The sequence below is a fragment of the Aulonocara sp. 'chitande type north' Nkhata Bay genome, linkage group LG12 (assembly GCF_057382095.1).
Source record: "Aulonocara sp. 'chitande type north' Nkhata Bay isolate Kocher_YH1m ecotype deep benthic linkage group LG12, A_spYH_male_GT1.1, whole genome shotgun sequence".
NCBI classification, from domain to species: domain Eukaryota; kingdom Metazoa; phylum Chordata; class Actinopteri; order Cichliformes; family Cichlidae; genus Aulonocara; species Aulonocara sp. 'chitande type north' Nkhata Bay.
In genome coordinates, this window is record NC_141355.1 from 8,440,168 (window position 1) to 8,459,262 (window position 19,095).

General features: G+C 39.2%; 1 protein-coding gene across 1 annotated transcript; it reads left to right on the forward strand.

The window, feature by feature from the left end:
- Positions 1 to 34: 34 nt before the first annotated feature.
- LOC147316895 (dynein axonemal heavy chain 5-like) lies at positions 35 to 17,258 on the forward strand. The gene is made up of 27 exons (XM_086313060.1): positions 35 to 241; positions 2,044 to 2,124; positions 3,087 to 3,177; positions 3,490 to 3,635; positions 3,852 to 4,029; positions 4,254 to 4,493; positions 4,609 to 4,805; positions 4,945 to 5,038; positions 5,510 to 5,652; positions 5,868 to 5,944; positions 6,026 to 6,150; positions 6,252 to 6,487; positions 6,675 to 6,893; positions 7,031 to 7,093; positions 7,396 to 7,634; positions 8,667 to 8,814; positions 8,934 to 9,026; positions 9,294 to 9,493; positions 9,639 to 9,792; positions 10,229 to 10,392; positions 10,616 to 10,772; positions 10,992 to 11,204; positions 12,767 to 12,991; positions 13,978 to 14,150; positions 15,365 to 15,435; positions 15,840 to 15,947; positions 16,777 to 17,258. Exons 1-27 carry the CDS (start codon positions 35 to 37, stop codon positions 17,004 to 17,006), a joined length of 4,272 nt encoding a protein of 1,423 aa, XP_086169186.1. The 3' UTR covers positions 17,007 to 17,258.
- Positions 17,259 to 19,095: the final 1,837 nt, after the last annotated feature.

Genomic DNA, 19,095 nt, shown 5'->3' on the forward strand with positions numbered 1-19,095 from the left:
CTTCACATAAACCTCACTAAACACCTCAACGCAGATGGAGGATGCCAAAGTTGGCCTGCAAGCCTCTCTTCTGGTCAGATCTCCAGAAACTGGCGAGTTATTTGTGAACTTTGACCCAGAGATTCTGACGCAGATCAGAGAGGTGAACTGCATGACAAAGATGAATTTGGCAATCCCTCCCTTTGCTCTTCTACTGCTGCAAAAACAGGACGTCTTTAAGAAACACTACAATAGAATACAGGTGAGCATAGCACACAGTTGTAGCTAAAATTTCAAAAATGCATACAGTGAACAACCAAATGATCAAAGCTGCATGTAACTACAGGGAGTGCAGAATTATTAGGCAAATGAGTATTTTGTCCACATCATCCTCTTCATGCATGTTGTCTTACTCCAAGCTGTATAGGCTCGAAAGCCTACTACCAATTAAGCATATTAGGTGATGTGCATCCCTGTAATGAGAAGGGGTGTGGTCTAATGACATCAACACCCTATATCAGGTGTGCATAATTATTAGGCAACGTCCTTTCCTTTGGCAAAATGGGTCAAAAGAAGGACTTGACAGGCACAGAAAAGTCAAAAATAGTGAGATATCTTGCAGAGGGATGCAGCAGTCTCAAAATTGCAAAGCTTCTGAAGCGTGATCATCGAACAATCGAGCGTTTCATTCAAAATAGTCAACAGGGTCGCAAGAAGCGTGTGGAAAAACCAAGGCGCAAAATAACTGCCCATGAACTGAGAAAAGTCAAGCGTGCAGCTGCCAAGATGCCACTTGCCACCAGTTTGGCCATATTTCAGAGCTGCAACATCACTGGAGTGCCCAAAAGCACAAGGTGTGCAATACTCAGAGACATGGCCAAGGTAAGATAGGCTGAAAGACGACCACCACTGAACAAGACACACAAGCTGAAACGTCAAGACTGGGCCAAGAAATATCTCAAGACTGATTTTTCTAAGGTTTTATGGACTGATGAAATGAAAGTGAGTCTTGATGGGCCAGATGGATGGGCCCGTGGCTGGATTGGTAAAGGGCAGAGAGCTCCAGTCCGACTCAGACGCCAGCAAGGTGGAGGTGGAGTACTGGTTTGGGCTGGTATCATCAAAGATGAGCTTGTGGGGCCTTTTCGGGTTGAGGATGGAGTCAAGCTCAACTCCCAGTCCTACTGCCAGTTTCTGGAAGACACCTTCTTCAAGCAGTGGTACAGGAAGAAGTCTGCATCCTTCAAGAAAAACATGATTTCCATGCAGGACAATGCTCCATCACACGCGTCCAAGTACTCCACAGCGTGGCTGGCAAGAAAGGGTATAAAAGAAGAAAAACTAATGACATGGCCACCTTGTTCACCTGATCTGAACCCCATTGAGAACCTGTGGTCCATCATCAAATGTGAGATTTACAAGGAGGGAAAACAGTACACCTCTCTGAACAGTGTCTGGGAGGCTGTGGTTGCTGCTGCACGCAATGTTGATGGTGAACAGATCAAAACACTGACAGAATCCATGGATGGCAGGCTTTTGAGTGTCCTTGCAAAGAAAGGTGGCTATATTGGTCACTGATTTGTTTTTGTTTTGTTTTTGAATGTCAGAAATGTATATTTGTGAATGTGGAGATGTTATATTGGTTTCACTGGTAAAAATAAATAATTGAAATGGGTATATATTTGTTTTTGTTAAGTTGCCTAATAATTATGCACAGTAATAGTCACCTGCACACACAGATATCCCCCTAAAATAGCTAAAACTAAAAACAAACTAAAAACTACTTCCAAAAACATTCAGCTTTGATATTAATGAGTTTTTTGGGTTCATTGAGAACATGGTTGTTGTTCAATAATAAAATTATTCCTCAAAAATACAACTTGCCTAATAATTCTGCACTCCCTGTAGGAGTATAAAACATCCTGGAATTGTGTTTAAATTCCACACAGATTTTTAAAAATGACTAAAATCGACAAAAACCCATTTTATTGTCAACTGAAAAATTCAGTTCATCCCTTTTGTGTGATTGCAAAAATGCTCCAACATGCATCTATCTCATTTCAGCTGATGTTGAGCGAGAACACTAGAGTGCGTGCCAAGATTCAGAGTGTCTTTGAACAGCTGGCCATGCCACATGTAGCTAAGGTAAGTGGACCGACCCTCGGCTACCAAAACTAGCAATTGGGACATGGAATGTCACCTCTCTCATGGAGAAGGAGCCTGAGTTAGTGTGTGAGTGTTGAGAGGTAGCGGCTAGATATGGTGGATGTGAATGGCTTGGGCTCTGGAACTAGTCTCCTGGAGACGCGCCCTTGGTGCGAGGTGGCCGGCTGGGATTGGGAATCCTAGAGTGATTGACCGAACAGTAAAGGACAGTCAGGCACAGGTTAAAGTCCAAAAAAGTGTTTTTTATTTAACCCAAAAAATGAACTTTGGTAAAAATAAAAAAAATCAACATCTTGGGCAAGAGATCAAAGCAACTGAGCTTGACTCAAAGTTAGTTTTTGTCCCTACCCTCACCTGTGGTCATGAGCTTTGGGTAGTGGAGGAGGTGACTGGGGAGAGGGAGGTCTCAGCTTCTCTACTTAGGCTGCTGCCCCAAGACCCAGCCCCGGATAAGGGTAAGAAAATGGATGGATGGATGTGTCTGTGAAGGTTCTCAGTCATCGTAGTCTAAGGATGGATGGTTTCCCTCTGTTCTTTATCATGTCGATGTCAAATCCTTCATGTTGTGCGCGCTCCAGTTAGCTAAATTATGTTTGCCAGTGCTAGCTAATAAAGCTTTGTTTTGATTTTATATTTCTCTGCAAAGTCCTGCATTTCAGTCCAACCCAGCATCCCATGATCGAGCGTCATGTGATTACATAAAAGTTCAAAATAGGACTCATTTTATTTGATTTCATTTGATTTTATGTTTTTATTTTCAGTTGTCTCTAGTAAGTCAGAAGAACACACAAAAAAATGTTAGATCCTTTTTTATTGTTGCTTGGTTTCGTCATGAATCTTTTCTAAGCATTAAACTGGTGACAGGTATGAGACTGACTGTCACAGCAGGTTGCTTACAAAGTGCATCACCATCATCATACCATACATGACTTACTTGACAGGTGGATGAGGCTATACAACCGGGTTTGACCTCCCTCAACTGGACATCTCTGAATATTGACAAGTATCTCGACCGCATCGACAAAGTGTTGGGTAAGCAAAAAATGTAACGAGATCGATCCTGTACACGCTGACACGAGACATTCCTGCAACTCAGCACTGGCTGCGTGTGATTAATGGATTTATTGCATAGGTGGCTTTCTCACAAGTAACACTCATATATTCAATAGATTCTTTCTCTCTCTACACATTGTCTTTTTTTATACTGAATTGTCTGTTTATCACTGTTCTCTCCTTTGTTCAAACGCATAACAAGTTCCCCTTGATTTTTCCCTCTTTCCCTTATTTTTGGTGGGTTTGTGTCCCTCCCTTTCTCTTTTGTGTGGTTTTTTTTTGTCTGTTTAGCTGATCTTGAGTTGCTGATGGACAGAGTGAATGACCTGGTGGAGTTTAGAATAGAAGCAGTACTGCAGGAGATGAGCATATCCAACCTGTGTGTCCTGCCAGAGGATGAGCCTGTGACCTGTGAGGAGTTTGTTCAAACCACCAGGGTAAACGAAGACAAATAAAATAAAAGTATCCGCTGGGTTATTGTTGCTCTACTAAGTCTGTGTAACTATGCAGACATCTGAAAGATGCTATCAATATTTATTAAGTGGTTTTGGTAATTCTCACACATTTAAAATACTTTTTTCTGTATTTAAACATTATTTCTTATTCTAAAGATTAATTACATTGAACTGAACTGTATATCTGCATGTGTCTAGGACCTTTGCATAAGACAAGCCCAGAAAGTGAACATGAAGAGCTCACTGGTGGAGGAGGCAGCTAATGAACTGATCAACATGCTGCTAGAGTTTGACCACAATCAGAGAGAGGAGGTGGAGAAGTTTGAGGAAGAAAGCTGCACAGAGAGCAAGACCATAGACCACAATGACAGTGAAGGTATGCTGACAGTTTCCTTTCACGATCAAACACAATACAGTGTGATAATTATGATTCAATGCTGTAAGAGACAAGTTAAAAAAGGCAGTTCAAAGGTTTTTAAAGGAAAGGGGATTACCTTTTTTAGGACCTTGTTGTTTTTACTTTTATTATAATGCTGATTTATTCAAGGTGAAGTGTTGCTGAAGGTGTTCGTATTGACTGTAAACGTGTCACCTTCTTAGGTGATGACGAGCGTCTCTTCTCCAGAAACACGCTGCTACGTTCTGCTAGTGTTGGTCCTTCTTCTCCGTTGGTGAGGAGGAAGAAGAAGAGGGACTTGATGGAAGTGATGGAGCAGGAAGCCCAGGAGCTGCTGTCCTACTTCAACCACCGTAATGTGGATGCCTTGCTCAAAGTGACACGCAACACCCTTGAGATGTTGCGCAAGCGCATACATACGTCCTCGCTCATACACTTCTCTGGTGCGTCTTGTTTAATTGTTTGCTATATTTCTGTAAAGGCCTAAAATATTTAAAATAAGCTCATAAAATGTCTATTCCAATACTTTATGTGTGTTACCCTTCTCTCCCTCTGAAGCTGCAAGTGACCCAACCAGCCATGGCAAAAGCAGCGATCACCATGCAATCTTCAGAGTAAACATGACCCTTTCCATCCCTAACATTGTCATGGTTCCAGCTTTGGAGGAGGTTCAACAGGCTCTAAACCGCGCTGTAGAGTGTGTAGTCAGTGTCAGCAAAGGAGTCAGCCAGTGGAGCAAAGAAAGGATATCTAAGGTGAATAAAGGAAAAATCAATTTGTGACATTTAGCTTGATAACTGTAATAAACTGTTAGAACTGCTCTTTTTAAACTAATATTGTCGTGGTCCAGCAGTGTACTAAATAAACCCGGAGGTTTTACATTCCCCTTTCCAGAGACAAATGAATGAAAGGCGAATGGCAGCACTGAAACAAGACAGCTCTGAGAGCGAAACAGAGGACGGAGCAACAACATACAGAAGCTTGGCTGGTAATAGAGAACATTATCACTTTCATAGCTTAACCTCAGACCTTCAACAGCTCCCAACTGTGTCAGCTCACTCATTTTTAAAATTTTAAGATTTGCTGTTTTCAGCATACAATTACAACTCGATTTTACAGCTCAGCAGAGCAAGCAAATATCTGACCAGGGGCAGAAACACATAATATTGCTTGGGGAGGAAAATATTCAAGAATTTCATATTTAATGCAAATTAAATACATATTTAATTAGAAAGCAGCAGGGATAATCAATTTCCACTATGAAAAGCACATTTTACTTTTAGAAATTATATATACAGAGAGAGAAAAACTAAATGGAAGTAATTCCATTATTAACATGTTCTCTTGTAAAAAGACCTGTAACATATAATTATTTTAAAAGCCCAGAAGTTAATATTTGGAAGAATAATGTCCATCATTTCTGCTCAATGTGTTTTCTGTGAAATTCTGTCATTTTCAGATGGCAGTACCTCAGACATGTCAGCTTCTATGATCCAGGCCATCCCGTTCCAAGCCAGAAATTACTACAAGAGTGTGTCTGAGAACAAGGAAATAGCCAAGCTAATCTCTGTACTTAGCACCTCTATCACCTCCAGTAAAAAGGTACATGGCACTTAATTAAGCTATTTTTTATATGAAACTAATCCAAACTTAGCTGTCTTTTATTAAATCATGCCATACACTTTTTATATTTCTTTATCCCACATTTACAACAGATATTTTCATCTATATTTCTGTATATTTAATGAATATAAATGTCTTTTATTTTTCTATAAGTGCACTTCATTTCATATTCTCCTGTTGATATTAATGTGCAGGAAGTGGTGACCGCTCTACATCACTTTAGCCGTTACCATCACATCTGGAGGAAAGACCGTGAAGAGACCATGAGGAAGTACGTTGAAATGTATGGTTTCTATATAAATCTGCTTATCTGACATCGCACTAGTGCTATTTTTGTTTGTGTTTTGAACAGATTTATCGAGGGGAGTCCCTTGTTATCGGAGTTTGAGAGCCAGATTCTTTTCTATCGAGATCTAGAGCTGGAAGTAAACTCTGAACCAGAGTATATTGCTGTAGGAGCCTTGGCGCTATTCACAGGTCTTATTAAGTTACAAATTTAAAACCGGCATGAATGAGATTTTTGAGATTTTCAGCAAGTTAAATGATGCTCTCTGCATGCTCATATTACTTCCTGCCAGCACCCTTAAAGATGTCCCTCTCTGCTGAAATCAAGAATTGGATGGTGGACTACGGACTTTACTGTAACAGGAAATGTCGCTCAGAGATGGAGCACATTTTTGCTTTTGTAGATGAAGCAGGAAAGAAACTGAATCGACAGATCAAAGACCTGGATGATATTCGTATTGCCATGGCCGCACTGAAGGAGATCAGAGAGCACCAGATATCTATTGATTTTCAAGTTGGGCCCATAGAGGTAAACCACAGCATCACATATTTATCGAAGCTCTTTTTATACACACAAATACACACAGTGGGAAAGAGACATTTTTAGCTGTTTGACTTTATGAGTCTGTACAAGAAGCTCAGAAAGAAATAATTACACATTTGCACATTCTAGTTTTTGTCAGGTGGAAGACTTAGTATCTTATTTTTCCTCACAGGAGTCCTATGCCATGCTCCATAAGTATGAACTGTCAGTGGCTAAAGAGGAGGCTGAAAAAGTGGATACTCTGCGCTACACTTGGGAAAAGCTCTTGTCCCGGAGCACAGAGGTGCAGAACGAGCTGGTCGCCTTGCAGCCAAACTTCAGAGAAGAACTGGTCAGCAATGTGGAGACCTTTCTGGAAGACTGCCAACACTTTTATCAAGATTATGAAAAGGTAAAGTATCTATGGCTGTTTGCTCTGTTTCAATTAAACTTTTTATTTTAATTCAACAAATAAATGCTCAGTTAATTACAGTTAAGGTTAGTTTTAATAATAGCTACTAAAATGACACTTTTCCCTCTCTGTTTAAGGATGGTCCCATGGTTGTGGGACTTGCACCCCAAGATGCCAGTGACCGGCTGATCATGTTCCAGGTTGGTTAGTGATTAATTATTTTGTCTCTCTGTCAGTTAGTAAATATTTAGATCCTGCATTGACCTGATGCCTCAGAAAAGTAGTTACTTGAAACTGATGTTAAAAGAGCTATTATATTTTTATTATTATTATTACTATTATTATACTGTTACAGTTTCTATTTCATGGTTAGCAAAAGACAGATTTTTTATTCTGTATAAATTATACTCAGATAATTGCAAATGTTTTACCTCAAATGTGTAATGTTTTAAAGTCCATCAGAGCGTAAGCTGTACCTAATCGTAGCTCTTCTCCTCTTCAGAATCGATTTGACAACCTGTTCAGGAAGTACATCACTTACACGGGAGGCGAAGAGCTCTTTGGACTTCCTGTTACCCAGCATCCTCAGCTATTGGAGATTAGGAAGCAACTGGCTCTGCTGCAGAAGTTGTACGGCCTTTACAACAATGTCATCGATACAGTTAATGGCTACTATGATATCCTCTGGGCTGACATCTGCATCGAGAAGATTAATAATGAGCTGCTCGACTTTCAGACGAGGTTTGGCAATTTATTTGTTTGTTTTTTATTCAAGCAACTGTTGAACTCTTTTAACTGTAGATGTAGTAACATGAGCTTAAAATATGTTAATGAAGAAGGAGACGTTTTCAGGAAAGAAGCTGAACTGGAAACAAACAAAACTGACTATGTGAGAAAATAACCTTCTCATACTGTGTAATCAAGCCCTCTCATTACTGCAGGAATTGGTGACATCACAAAGAGAAAAAAAAAAAAGCAGAATTAAATTAAATGATTTTCATTAGTCCATCCATAAACATCACTCTTATTTTCAGGCATTAAAGAAACTGCTTCCTCTCACTTGCTACAATATGGAAACTTGTTTCGAGATGTTATAATTTCGAAATACTAACCCAAAAGTTTTACATAACAACAAAAAAAGTTGTTTTTTTTTCCAGTGGCAGAAACAAAGCTTCCTGTTCTTCATCAACACTGCATTAATATTTCAGTCTCACAATGCAAAGCTAATCTTTGCCCTTTATGTGGTCACATTTGTCCAGCATGTGTCAAATGGACACTGAAGGGGAAAGAGGCTAATAGGCTACAGGCTAGTTTATTTTACCTAAAGAAATTAAGAACAAGTTTTAATATAGCTGGAAGGGATTACTTGACAATGAAAATCTAGATAAACATTAGAAGCAGTCAGAAGGAAAATATAGAGCTATAGTCAGAGCTGAAGAAGAGAGGATATTTGTTTCCTCTGGCAGAAATGTCAGCTATCTGTTGTGGAGGTGTTGATTTGGTTGAGTGAAGCTATGAACAGACACTGATGCATGAACTTTTGCTCTGTGCTAGTAAGGAAGGATACTCAACAAGTTGTCCAATCCAATGACTCTTGTAGCGTTAATACCAAACTTGAAGTGTGTTGTAATACTTTTCCTTTAACAAACAAAATGTCAACTATACATCTAATCTAGTTCATGTCAACTTTACTTGACTTCAGCAAAGCTAAAGTGTAGTTTAGAAAGAAGACAATAAATATGAGTTTGACTGTCACGTCCTGTGAACTACCAGGTGTCGAAAACTGCCTCGTGCTCTGAAAGAGTGGCAGGCCTTTCAGGATCTGAAGAAAACGATTGATGAATTCAGTGAGTGCTGCCCCCTGCTGGAACTCATGACTAACAAAGCAATGATGGCCCGGCACTGGAAGAGGATAACGGAGGTTAGTGAAACATGGCCACTGGTGTAGCACTGCAACTGAATGTTATTGACTGAAATCAAGTCATCACCAGAACCTAATGATAATGATAATAGCTGTAATTTGTCCTGTTTTGTATCCAGGTGACTGGCCATACCTTTGAGGTGGAAACTGATACATTCAAGCTGCGTAACATAATGGAGGCTCCTCTACTCAAGTATAAAGAAGAGATTGAGGTACAAACGAATCATTAGCTGCTAATTCAATGTGTTTTCTTTTTTATTTGATATAATAAATTCCAAATAAAATACAAGTTTGGAAAATTGTTTGGAGGAAATGAAAACATTTAAAAAGTTTAAAGAGTAATATATTGAATTAACTGATAGGTGGTCCTGTTCAGTGCAAACACCAATCCTGTTTTTTCAGTGCATATGCATCTGTTTGCCATCAGCATTTTTATTGCTAACATTTAAAAACATTTGGGGGGCGGGATTCTTGTGCAGGATATCTGCATCAGTGCTGTGAAAGAGCGTGATATTGAACAAAAGCTGAAGCAAGTGATCGCTGAGTGGGACAACAAGACTTTTACATTTGCCAGTTTTAAGACCCGTGGGGAGTTGCTGCTGAGAGGAGACAGCACATCAGAGATCATTGCCAGCATGGAGGATAGCCTAATGATCTTGGGATCCCTTATGAGCAACCGGTACGGCAGTGTTGAGTGTCATTATCATTAGTGTCGGTAGTGATGATCTTCTTCCACAGCTGTGGGAAATCTAGACATTAGACGAGCCACACACAGGTGTGCGTCCCTAAGTAAGGCGAACGTGAAGATTTACCTTCTTTTTCAGGTACAACACCCCATTTAAAGCCCAGATTCAGAAGTGGGTTCAGAATCTCTCCAACACCACTGATATTATCGAGCACTGGATGACTGTCCAGAACCTGTGGATCTATCTGGAGGCTGTGTTTGTGGGTGGAGATATCGCCAAACAGTTGCCTAAGGTGAACAACATTTCAGGATGTGATTCATATTGGTTATCAGGCTTAAACATGGACTCCAAATGCAGTTTAAAAGGCAATTTCAGTTTAAAAGGCAAACAAGTGAACTGAACTGAAATTACTCATTTGCAGTTACACAATTTACATAAAAAAATTCTATCTTTACATCATTATCAGATTTCTGGACAATATTCTGGGTGTTTAGGTGCAGTAGTGCATTAATGTGCCAGGCAATGTTTTCAGGCCACAGTGTTTTGACATTTAAAAGAAGAAGAAATAATAGTGAAATGTTGCCTTTGTAAGATTGTTTTACGAGCTTAATTCTAAAATCAGCGCCAAACAGCGTCCAAGCATTTAAAAGAAATAACCAAATACAAAATAAAATAATAAAACAGTCAAACAGTGATCATGAGATAATTGACTAACTCAATCTTTTTAGGAAGCAAAGCGTTTCTCTAACATTGATAAGTCATGGGTGAAGATCATGATGCGAGCCCATGAAATGCCCAATGTGGTACAGTCATGCGTGGGGGATGAGACCATGGGACAGCTGCTTCCACATCTCCTCGAACAGCTGGAGATCTGTCAGAAGTCTCTAACAGGGTGAGTAGAAAAAACTTAAAACACCACCATGGCCCTTATTTTTAGGTTCTAATGAACTTAACCACCAAAAGAAAGGTAGAAGATTTTAAACGATAATCAGTAGTGAGGGTAAGTGAAGTGACTGATTTCCTTTTTTATGCTGTACAGTTAACTATCTGGTTTATTGTATTGTCTGTCAGATGATACTTTGTATTGATTTTTTTAAAATTATGTGGTCAAACAGTTATCTGGAGAAGAAGCGTCTGCTGTTTCCTCGTTTCTTCTTTGTCTCTGATCCTGCCCTGCTGGAGATCCTGGGCCAGGCCTCTGACTCCCACACCATCCAGGCCCACCTTCTCAATGTCTTTGACAATATCAAGTGTGTCCAGTTTCATGAAAAGGTGGATTATGTTCTTTTTTTGTTGTTTATCTTAAACACTTAACCTTCTGAAAAATATGTGATTGTAACATGAAAGTAATAAAATATAATAGCTGCTTTAATGTCAAATTGAATGAACTAATCAGAGTAATGTAGAATTTGAAAAATATACTTTTTATAAGAAAAATAACTTCATCATTGTAGTTATAATAATCGATCTAATCAGTGTTGCCTTTCACAGATATATGACCGCATTCTGGCCGTGTCATCACGGCAGGGAGAGACTGTGGAGCTGGATCGTCCCGTCACAGCTGAAGGGAACGTGGAGGTGTGGCTCAATGCTCTGCTGAAAGAATCCCAGAGGTCTTTGCACCTTGTGATCAGACAAGCTGCTCTGGCTATCCAGGACTCTGGCTTCCAGCTAATTGACTTCCTCAACTCCTTCCCATCTCAAGTAAGTCATTGTCCAAATCCAGGAACTAATCCGCAAACGTTTTAAAACATTGATTCGACCACAACTGGCTATCCTTGTGGAGCAAGGACGGCGCTGCTCAAAAACAGAAACCTGTGTAGCCTAAAGAGGCAATCTACTATGAACATTGTAATAAACTCCAAAATAAATTCTAAAGAAAGTTGGGATGCTCCAAAATGTAAGTTAAAATAGGATGCAATGATTCGCAAGTCTTATAAACCCATATAATAAATCTAGCAAATGTTTAAAACTGAGAAAACTATTTTGAGATAAAATATTGGCTCATTTTGAATTTAATGACTACAACGACAGCCAACAAGAGTCTGGATAAATTAGTGGTAGTAAAAAAAACAGCTGGAACATTTTGCAACTAATTAGGATATCTGGCAACAGCTCAGTAATATGAGTGGATATAAACAGAGCATGTTAGATGAAAGAATTGGGCTGAGTTTCACTAATCTGCAAAAAACTAAAATTGTAGAACAATTACAGAATGATGTTCTTTAGTGTAAAATTGCAAATATGAATTTCCCGTCATCTACGTTACGTGATATCAAAAGATTTCAAGTATCTGGAGAAATCTCTGTGTGCAAGGCTGAAAATCAATATTGGATGCCTGCGAGCTTCAGACCCTCAGGCAGCACTGCATTACAAACAGACCTGATTCTGTCATGGAAATCACTGCATGGGCTCAGGAACACCTCCAGAAAATCAATGTGTGGGAGCACAGTTTGCTGTACAGGCTAAAGCTCTATGCTGCAAAGAAAAAGCCATGTGTGAACATGATCCAGAATCACCGTTATATTCTCTGGACCAGAGGTCATTTAACACTGACTGAGCCAATGTGGAAAACTTTTTATACAACATGGAGACCACATCCTCACGCAATCTGTCTTTTTCTGCTCTCTCTCATGGTATGGGGGTGCATTAGTGCCTATGAAACTGGCAGCTTCCACATCTGGATAGATACCACCATTGCTGAAAAGTATCTAAATGTTTTAGAGCAAAATATGCTCCAATCCAGTCATGTCCCTGTCTTTTTCAGGGAACAACCTGCATATTTCAGCTAAATCGCATACTTTGTAGAAGGATACTCTGGGTTTTTAACTGCCTTACATCAGTCCAGACTGTTCACCACCTGGAAACATCCTGTGTCAGAATAGAACTGGGCAATATTCCTTACCCACGTACAGTTGCTGGTCTCCCCAGTTCCCAGATGTTTACTGACTGTTGTTAAAAGTGAACAAGTATTTTTTTTTTTTCTTAAAAGGGTGTGTTTTCTATAAGTATTTGTTATTGTTTCTATGTTCTGTTGTGACTAAAATATGGGTTATTGAGATTTGCAAATCATTGCGTTCTGTTTTTATTTATATTGTACTCAGCATCCCAACTTTTGGGAATTGGGGCTGTTATTTTCTCTGTAAATCTTGGGGTGTGGTACTAAACTGCTATAGTATTCCTTCATCAAAACAATAGTTAGATTTCTAAGGTCATCGGTACATTTGACCATTTTGATGTGTTTGGTTTTTTGCACATTAATGTAGGTGGGGTTACTGGGTATTCAGATGATTTGGACAAGGGACTCAGAAGAAGCTCTGACCAATGCCCGATACGATCGTCGCATCATGTCCAAAACCAACCAGTTCTTCCTGGATCTCCTTAACACCCTGATTGACATGACCACAAGAGACTTGGAGGCTGTGGAGAGGACCAAGTATGAGACCCTCATCACTATTCATGTCCACCAGAGGGACATATTTGATGAACTGGTGAGTATGTTGATCATTCGGTGAAAAGAGGCCAGAGACATCCGAGCTGGGATCAGTTAGACTGACGCTGAACTGTGCACATGAACGCTTTGCAATTTCTGTTCAAGATTAGAATCTCCGGCTCAAAATAGCAACCACTCTGTAAACTGTGTTTGATATTCAGACTCCCAAGGGCTGCCATGTCAGAATACAAAATGTTGTTTACTGCAGCGAGTAAATTCTGTCGAAAGTAGTCAGAGGGGTTTTAATGGCAGTCAAGTAATATTTAAAGTCACGACTGTGTTTGAATCTCCACTTAAGGCAGAATAAGCATGTTGCTGAACCCCAAGGTTAATAGAAGCAGTTTGAAGAAACTTTATTTGGATGTGTTTTTTCAGTTCTTTCTAAAATCATTTGTATTTATTTAGCTCATACCATTAATTTGTCCTGCTCATGTTCCTTTGTCCTGTTTGTTTCTAAACACATTTTTGCCTCACCTTATTTCCTCTCCAATAATATATCACACTGCTACTTTTCTACCCCCACTGTATTTTTTCTCACACATATTCTGCTTTTTATCTCTTCTATTCATTACTATTCTAATTCATTTTGTACTTTTTCCCATTTGCATCATTTTAACTTGCTGGACTTTTCTCTTCCCTCCTTTTCACTCTCCCCTATCCTTTACCTTCCTTTCTTCCCATTTCACTTCATGACCTCTTCGTTCATCCTCCACTTTCTTGCTTCTCTTCTCTTTCCACCCTTTTAATGTTACCCTCCTGTCACCGAAATCCCTCCTCACACATCCCGCCCTTCCACCTTTCTTCCCCTCTTTTATCTGGCTTTCATCTCTCTTTTCAAATAATCTTCTGAGTGGTGCCCTTCAATTTCTTATTCTTCACATGCCATCTCCCTTCTCCCTTCACTTCTGTTTCCATCCCCTTGTCTCCTTCTGCCCTCTCTTTCCCTCTTTCCCTGTCTCTTATCGCTACCCTTTCTCCACCTAGTGCCGGTTGCATGTCAAAAGCTCCAGTGACTTTGAATGGCTGAAGCAGTGCCGTTTCTACTTCAATGAGGACTCAGACAAGATGATCATCAACATTACAGATGTGGGCTTTGTCTACCAGAATGAATTCTTGGGGTGTACCGAAAGGCTTGTCATTACACCTTTGACGGACAGGTAAAGCAGACATACGTCAGTAAAATGTATCATAATGGCAAAAGTCATATGCACACACACTAATAAGAAAATAAAGGAAAAAAACAGCAGTATAACTTTTCTTTTTTGCAGTTTAAACAAAGACAGTGTAACCTTGGAGTGACTGTACAGAAAACGTGACCCTGCCTTTGTAACTAAGTCAGAAATGCATGCTGCATCATGCATCAGTTATTTTAGGAACCCACTCTAGATTTATGCTGAAAACTTGACCGTGATTGTTCGTTGTAATGTCAAGTTTCATGAAATGGATTAAACTTTCTGTGGTTGACTAATGACTGGATTTGTAAAGCAAAGAAAAAAAGACAACTCGGGGACTGTGAGGATGAGAAATTAGAAAGCAGGATGAAGCAGGATGAAGCAGTCTTACACAGCGATCATCACATCTGTAACTAACAGGCGATATGAATGACAGAAAGAAAAGGAAAGAGGATCAGACAGAGTGAGGGAGACAGCAGTCCAACAACAAGAAGTGTCTTAGTAACAGACACAGAGGGTAAAATATGAGAAGAGACAAGGAGGGAAAAAAAGATGAGGAGAGACAAGGAGGAGATGTGAGAGGACAGCACTAGGGAGGGAGTTACCATCTAACATCAGACAGCAGCTCTCCAAAAAAGTGGCATGCTGGCCTTATGGCTAGAGGCGCCAAGACAGCTCTGCTTTTCCATCATTTTCTCATGCTGTCTTTCTTCTTTGTTTTGCTTGCTATCATTGTCCTACCTCCTCGCTGCCACCACATCACGTTAAAAAAGGGAAAGGTGCAAGTGGTCCTAAATTGTGGCAAAAAAGATGTTGGGATGAAAAAAGTAAATCTGGTTACGGAGTGGTCAGAATTAATCTGTATCTGCTGAAGGAGAGAAAATATGTCAGTATCCCAGCTTTACCATGATTTTTACCCCGAGGTCAGTCATTGTAATGAAGATGGAGACCAGTGACCAGAGGGCTAGGTCCTGTTGTCAGTCATCCTGATTGCTGATGTGTCCTTGAGCAAATCGCTGAATCCCCATCAGCTTCAGGGGCAGGGTTCTAAAGCTTAATCCTTGAACCTTGTGGAGAATGAGATCACGTTCATTTGTGGTCATTTTGAGTATGGATATTATTAGCTTATGAATTTATGAAATGATTCATGATTTATGAAATTAGATTGTTATTATGTTTGTGTGTCTACAATTGGACAGGTGTTACATCACTTTAGCCCAAGCTCTTGGTATGAGTATGGGTGGAGCACCTGCTGGTCCAGCTGGAACAGGTATGAAAATTAGTCACACAGTATCTATCTATTTTTTGGAAATTACATTGAATCAAAAAGAAAATGCAACATTTTATAGGAATGAAAACCTAGAACTGGTATGCAAAACTTATGATTTCGGAATGGGACAGACATGTTAAAAAGCTGTTCCAAGGTTTGCCAAGTGTTAAAGTAATTGAATTTAACCATTTTAAATATAGATAATTTACCCTTCTAGACTCTATACAACTCAGGTCATTTAAATGAAGAATCAAACAACACAGCTATCTCAGTCGGGAACGGCTTCATTACAGAGTTAGCTTTGATAGTTTCTATTATGAGATCATTTGTTGTCAGGTTTTCTATCAGCATACAAATGGTTGCATTTCAGTTTAGGCTGTGAAAATGTTGCCTTTTGTTATCAGGAAAGACCGAGACCATAAAAGACATGGGTCGCTGTTTGGGAAAGTACGTTGTGGTCTTCAACTGCTCTGACCAGATGGACTTCAGAGGCTTGGGGAGAATATTTAAAGGTGAGAATCACTAAGTAAAGTCATGCTATAAGTGTCATGATAGACTGTGTGGCAAGCAGGAAGTACGTACCAATTGCAGAACTCATGAGACAGAATCAACTTAAAGAGGCAGCGTTTATTGCTGGGAGGCTTTACATAAAGATTAAACTTCACAAAAAACAAACCAAAACCCCAAACTAGAAAACTCGAAACTAAACTGGACACTTGAGTCTAAAAACTAAGAAGCACAAACTAGGAAAACAAACCAGGACTGGGAACTAGAATTTCCTCAGGAATTCGGAGGGGAAAAAACAGACAGCATGGTGAGGGTACGACATGACACAGAGCAAGGAAAACACAGGACTGGAGCAATCAAGGAACGGGAGACAGGAGGGAAACACAGCTCGGGGAGAAATCAGAGCTAACGAGACAAGGTGAAGCAAAACCAGACACACTGGAAGCACAACAGGCACAGAGACACAGACTTGACACTGAACATAGGGACACGGGAACAAGAACTAGAAATCACAGAGCAACAAACTAGAGAGCTAGAAATACTGAGACAGAAACCAAAACACTAACAGTGATAACCATGATGAACTCAAAGATCAAAAACACAACAAAACTCAAAACACTGGGTCACCGACCCAGGACCGTGACAATAAATATATACCCAGAAAGAAGTTTAAGGGTTTGAGTTATCAGGTTATAGGCCTGTGGGGTTTTTTTTTTGCTAATAAATCATAACAATACAGATAAAAAAAAACAACAATCACACAATATGTAATGTCAGATATCTTATTTGTTTGCAGCGGACGGACCATAGCTCTGTGTTTATGTGATTTACCAGGTCTGGCTCAGTCTGGTTCGTGGGGCTGTTTTGACGAGTTCAACCGCATCGACCTCCCAGTTCTTTCTGTGGCAGCCCAGCAGATCGCGATAGTTCTCACCTGCAAGAAGGAACGTCGCAAAAATTTTGTCTTCACAGATGGAGACAATGTGGACATGAACCCAGAGTTTGGCATCTTCCTTACCATGGTTAGTGATGGAAGTAGAACAAGACTGCTAATATCTATTTGACTGGTCAGAGGAAATATCTAAAGGAGGCAGTTCTTAACATCAGTAAATGACACCTTAGTTAACAGAATGAATATTGAAGTGTATGAACTGTATCTGTTTCAGATGGTGCCTGGACATGCTGTGCATGCATGGACATCAATATTTACTCTTGGCTGTTAGATTTATCGCATAATGATTCCTTTTTTTTTAAAGCAAAATTTTTAATCTTGAAAACTGAAATGAATCACAAATAACACTAAAATGGAATTGAACTCTAACATGTAATATTTTATAAGTCAGTTTTTGAATTAAACTTTGGGCTCTGCCTGCTATTTCATGTGATTTATTTCTTAGAGTAATAGTTAAATCGCTTTATCTCCTTGCCTCATTTGCTGTCCTGAGGCAAGTCATTAAACATAACAGTGGAATAATTCCTCCCTGTGGCGAGAGGGGTCAGAGATCATTTTCCTCTTTTTTATTCTGTGTGTGTGTGTGTGTGTGTGTGTGTGTGTGTGTGTGTGTGTGTGTGTGTGTGTTAAGTAGCAGCAGGTAGCTTTTTGACTGCAGTAAGTAGTCGTTAAAGGGCATACTCTTTTTCAAGATTACACACATGCCTAAATATGAGCAATATTTTAAAGGTACATTTTTATTGAGATTTAGAAGCAGGGCTTGCTTTATCCCTTTGAAGTGACTTGATTTCTTAAAGAAACTAGTTGTTAAGATGTTGTTAATACAGCTTTATTAGGAAACCTGCCTAATTTTTTCTAATTTTGTTCGATTACACACAGTTATCCATGGCATTGCTGTTGTTACAAAAGATAAAAACATGCGTGTTTAAGGTGATTTATGATTCTGACTTGACCACCATATGTGTCGGTGCCTGAAGTTTTTGCAATGGTGATAGTTTATAATTTGGGCCTAAATAAGCAGTTTTCCAAGAACAACATCCACCCACAGGTGGGGAACGTTTTTGCTAGATGTTATTGGATTAGCCCTGGACTGAAGCTGGACTGGTTGAGGTCCCCCTGGATGTTGTAGCTGTGTAGCAAATTAAAGTGAAACGCTCTGGATTAGAGAGGTGGTGAAAAAAAAAAAGACAAGGAGGAGGTGGTGGACTTTCTAACTGTTCTGCTTTTAGCAAAGTGACATTGAAGTTGGCTTTGTGTATTTCTTCATAAGATACACACCAATGGTATAAGCGAATGGGCTAGTTTTCTTGCAGTATTATTGTGACGACAGGTCTGACTTTCGATGTTATTCAGAAGTTTAAGTTATTCAACAGAAGTTTTGAGGTTTAGTCAAGCATTTAGTGATGATGTTTGAAAATGTTCAGTTATCTTCTTCTACGTCTTGACTTTGTACACACTTTCTTTTCATCGCTGTAGCCAGGGTGATACTACAATTTTAATTATAATTTATTTGTCACTATTAACAGGATACATAACACAGGCTTTTAAGGTTTCTGTCATTAAATTACTTCTTAAATTCCTTGCTTGATCTAAGTGTCTCATCTAATTATAGACCATATTGCAACCATCTTATTTCAAAAAATTATCCACTTCCTCTGTTTTAAGATAAATAAAACGTTCCTTTTTTATAAAGCCTATAGTTAGCAATAAAAATAAACCTTAATTAAAATCAAATTGAATTGGATTAAACTGAATTTTTGCTTCCTTTATGTTTTTGTTCCAAGAAAAAAAATGGAAAACTGCCTATTTCACCTGTTATGTAAAAGTGAGCCTTTAGAAGAGTAACACTTGCCCTCAGTCTCAAATTATCGAATCTCCGATAAATTTGGAGCAAAAACAGTCTTTACTTGTTAATGTGTTAAGTGAATTTCAGTCTGGCATTAGAACGGGGCACAGTACAATTACTACTGCTTCAGAAATGATCTTGTGGATTGAACTGTAGACAGTAATTTGGGCTGCCAAAAAGGGCATCTAAGAACTAAGTCATGTTTTGCTTGGGGATCAAATACTTATTTCTCACAATGATAGGTGAATCAATTTGTAACTTTTATGTAATGTGTTTCTTCTGGATTTTTGGTTGATGTTCTGTCTTTCTAAATTGAAATGAAACAACCATTAAAAATAGAGACTGTTTTTCATTT

Bases quoted from the DNA above. Each gene is read 5' to 3' on its own strand.
- LOC147316895 (XM_086313060.1), top strand. From the start codon at position 35: ATGGAGGATGCCAAAGTTGGCCTGCAAGCCTCTCTTCTGGTCAGATCT. The intron at 6,488-6,674 runs GTAAACCACAGC...TTTTCCTCACAG, and splicing joins TTCAAGTTGGGCCCATAGAG to GAGTCCTATGCCATGCTCCA. The intron at 9,793-10,228 runs GTGAACAACATT...CAATCTTTTTAG, and splicing joins TCGCCAAACAGTTGCCTAAG to GAAGCAAAGCGTTTCTCTAA.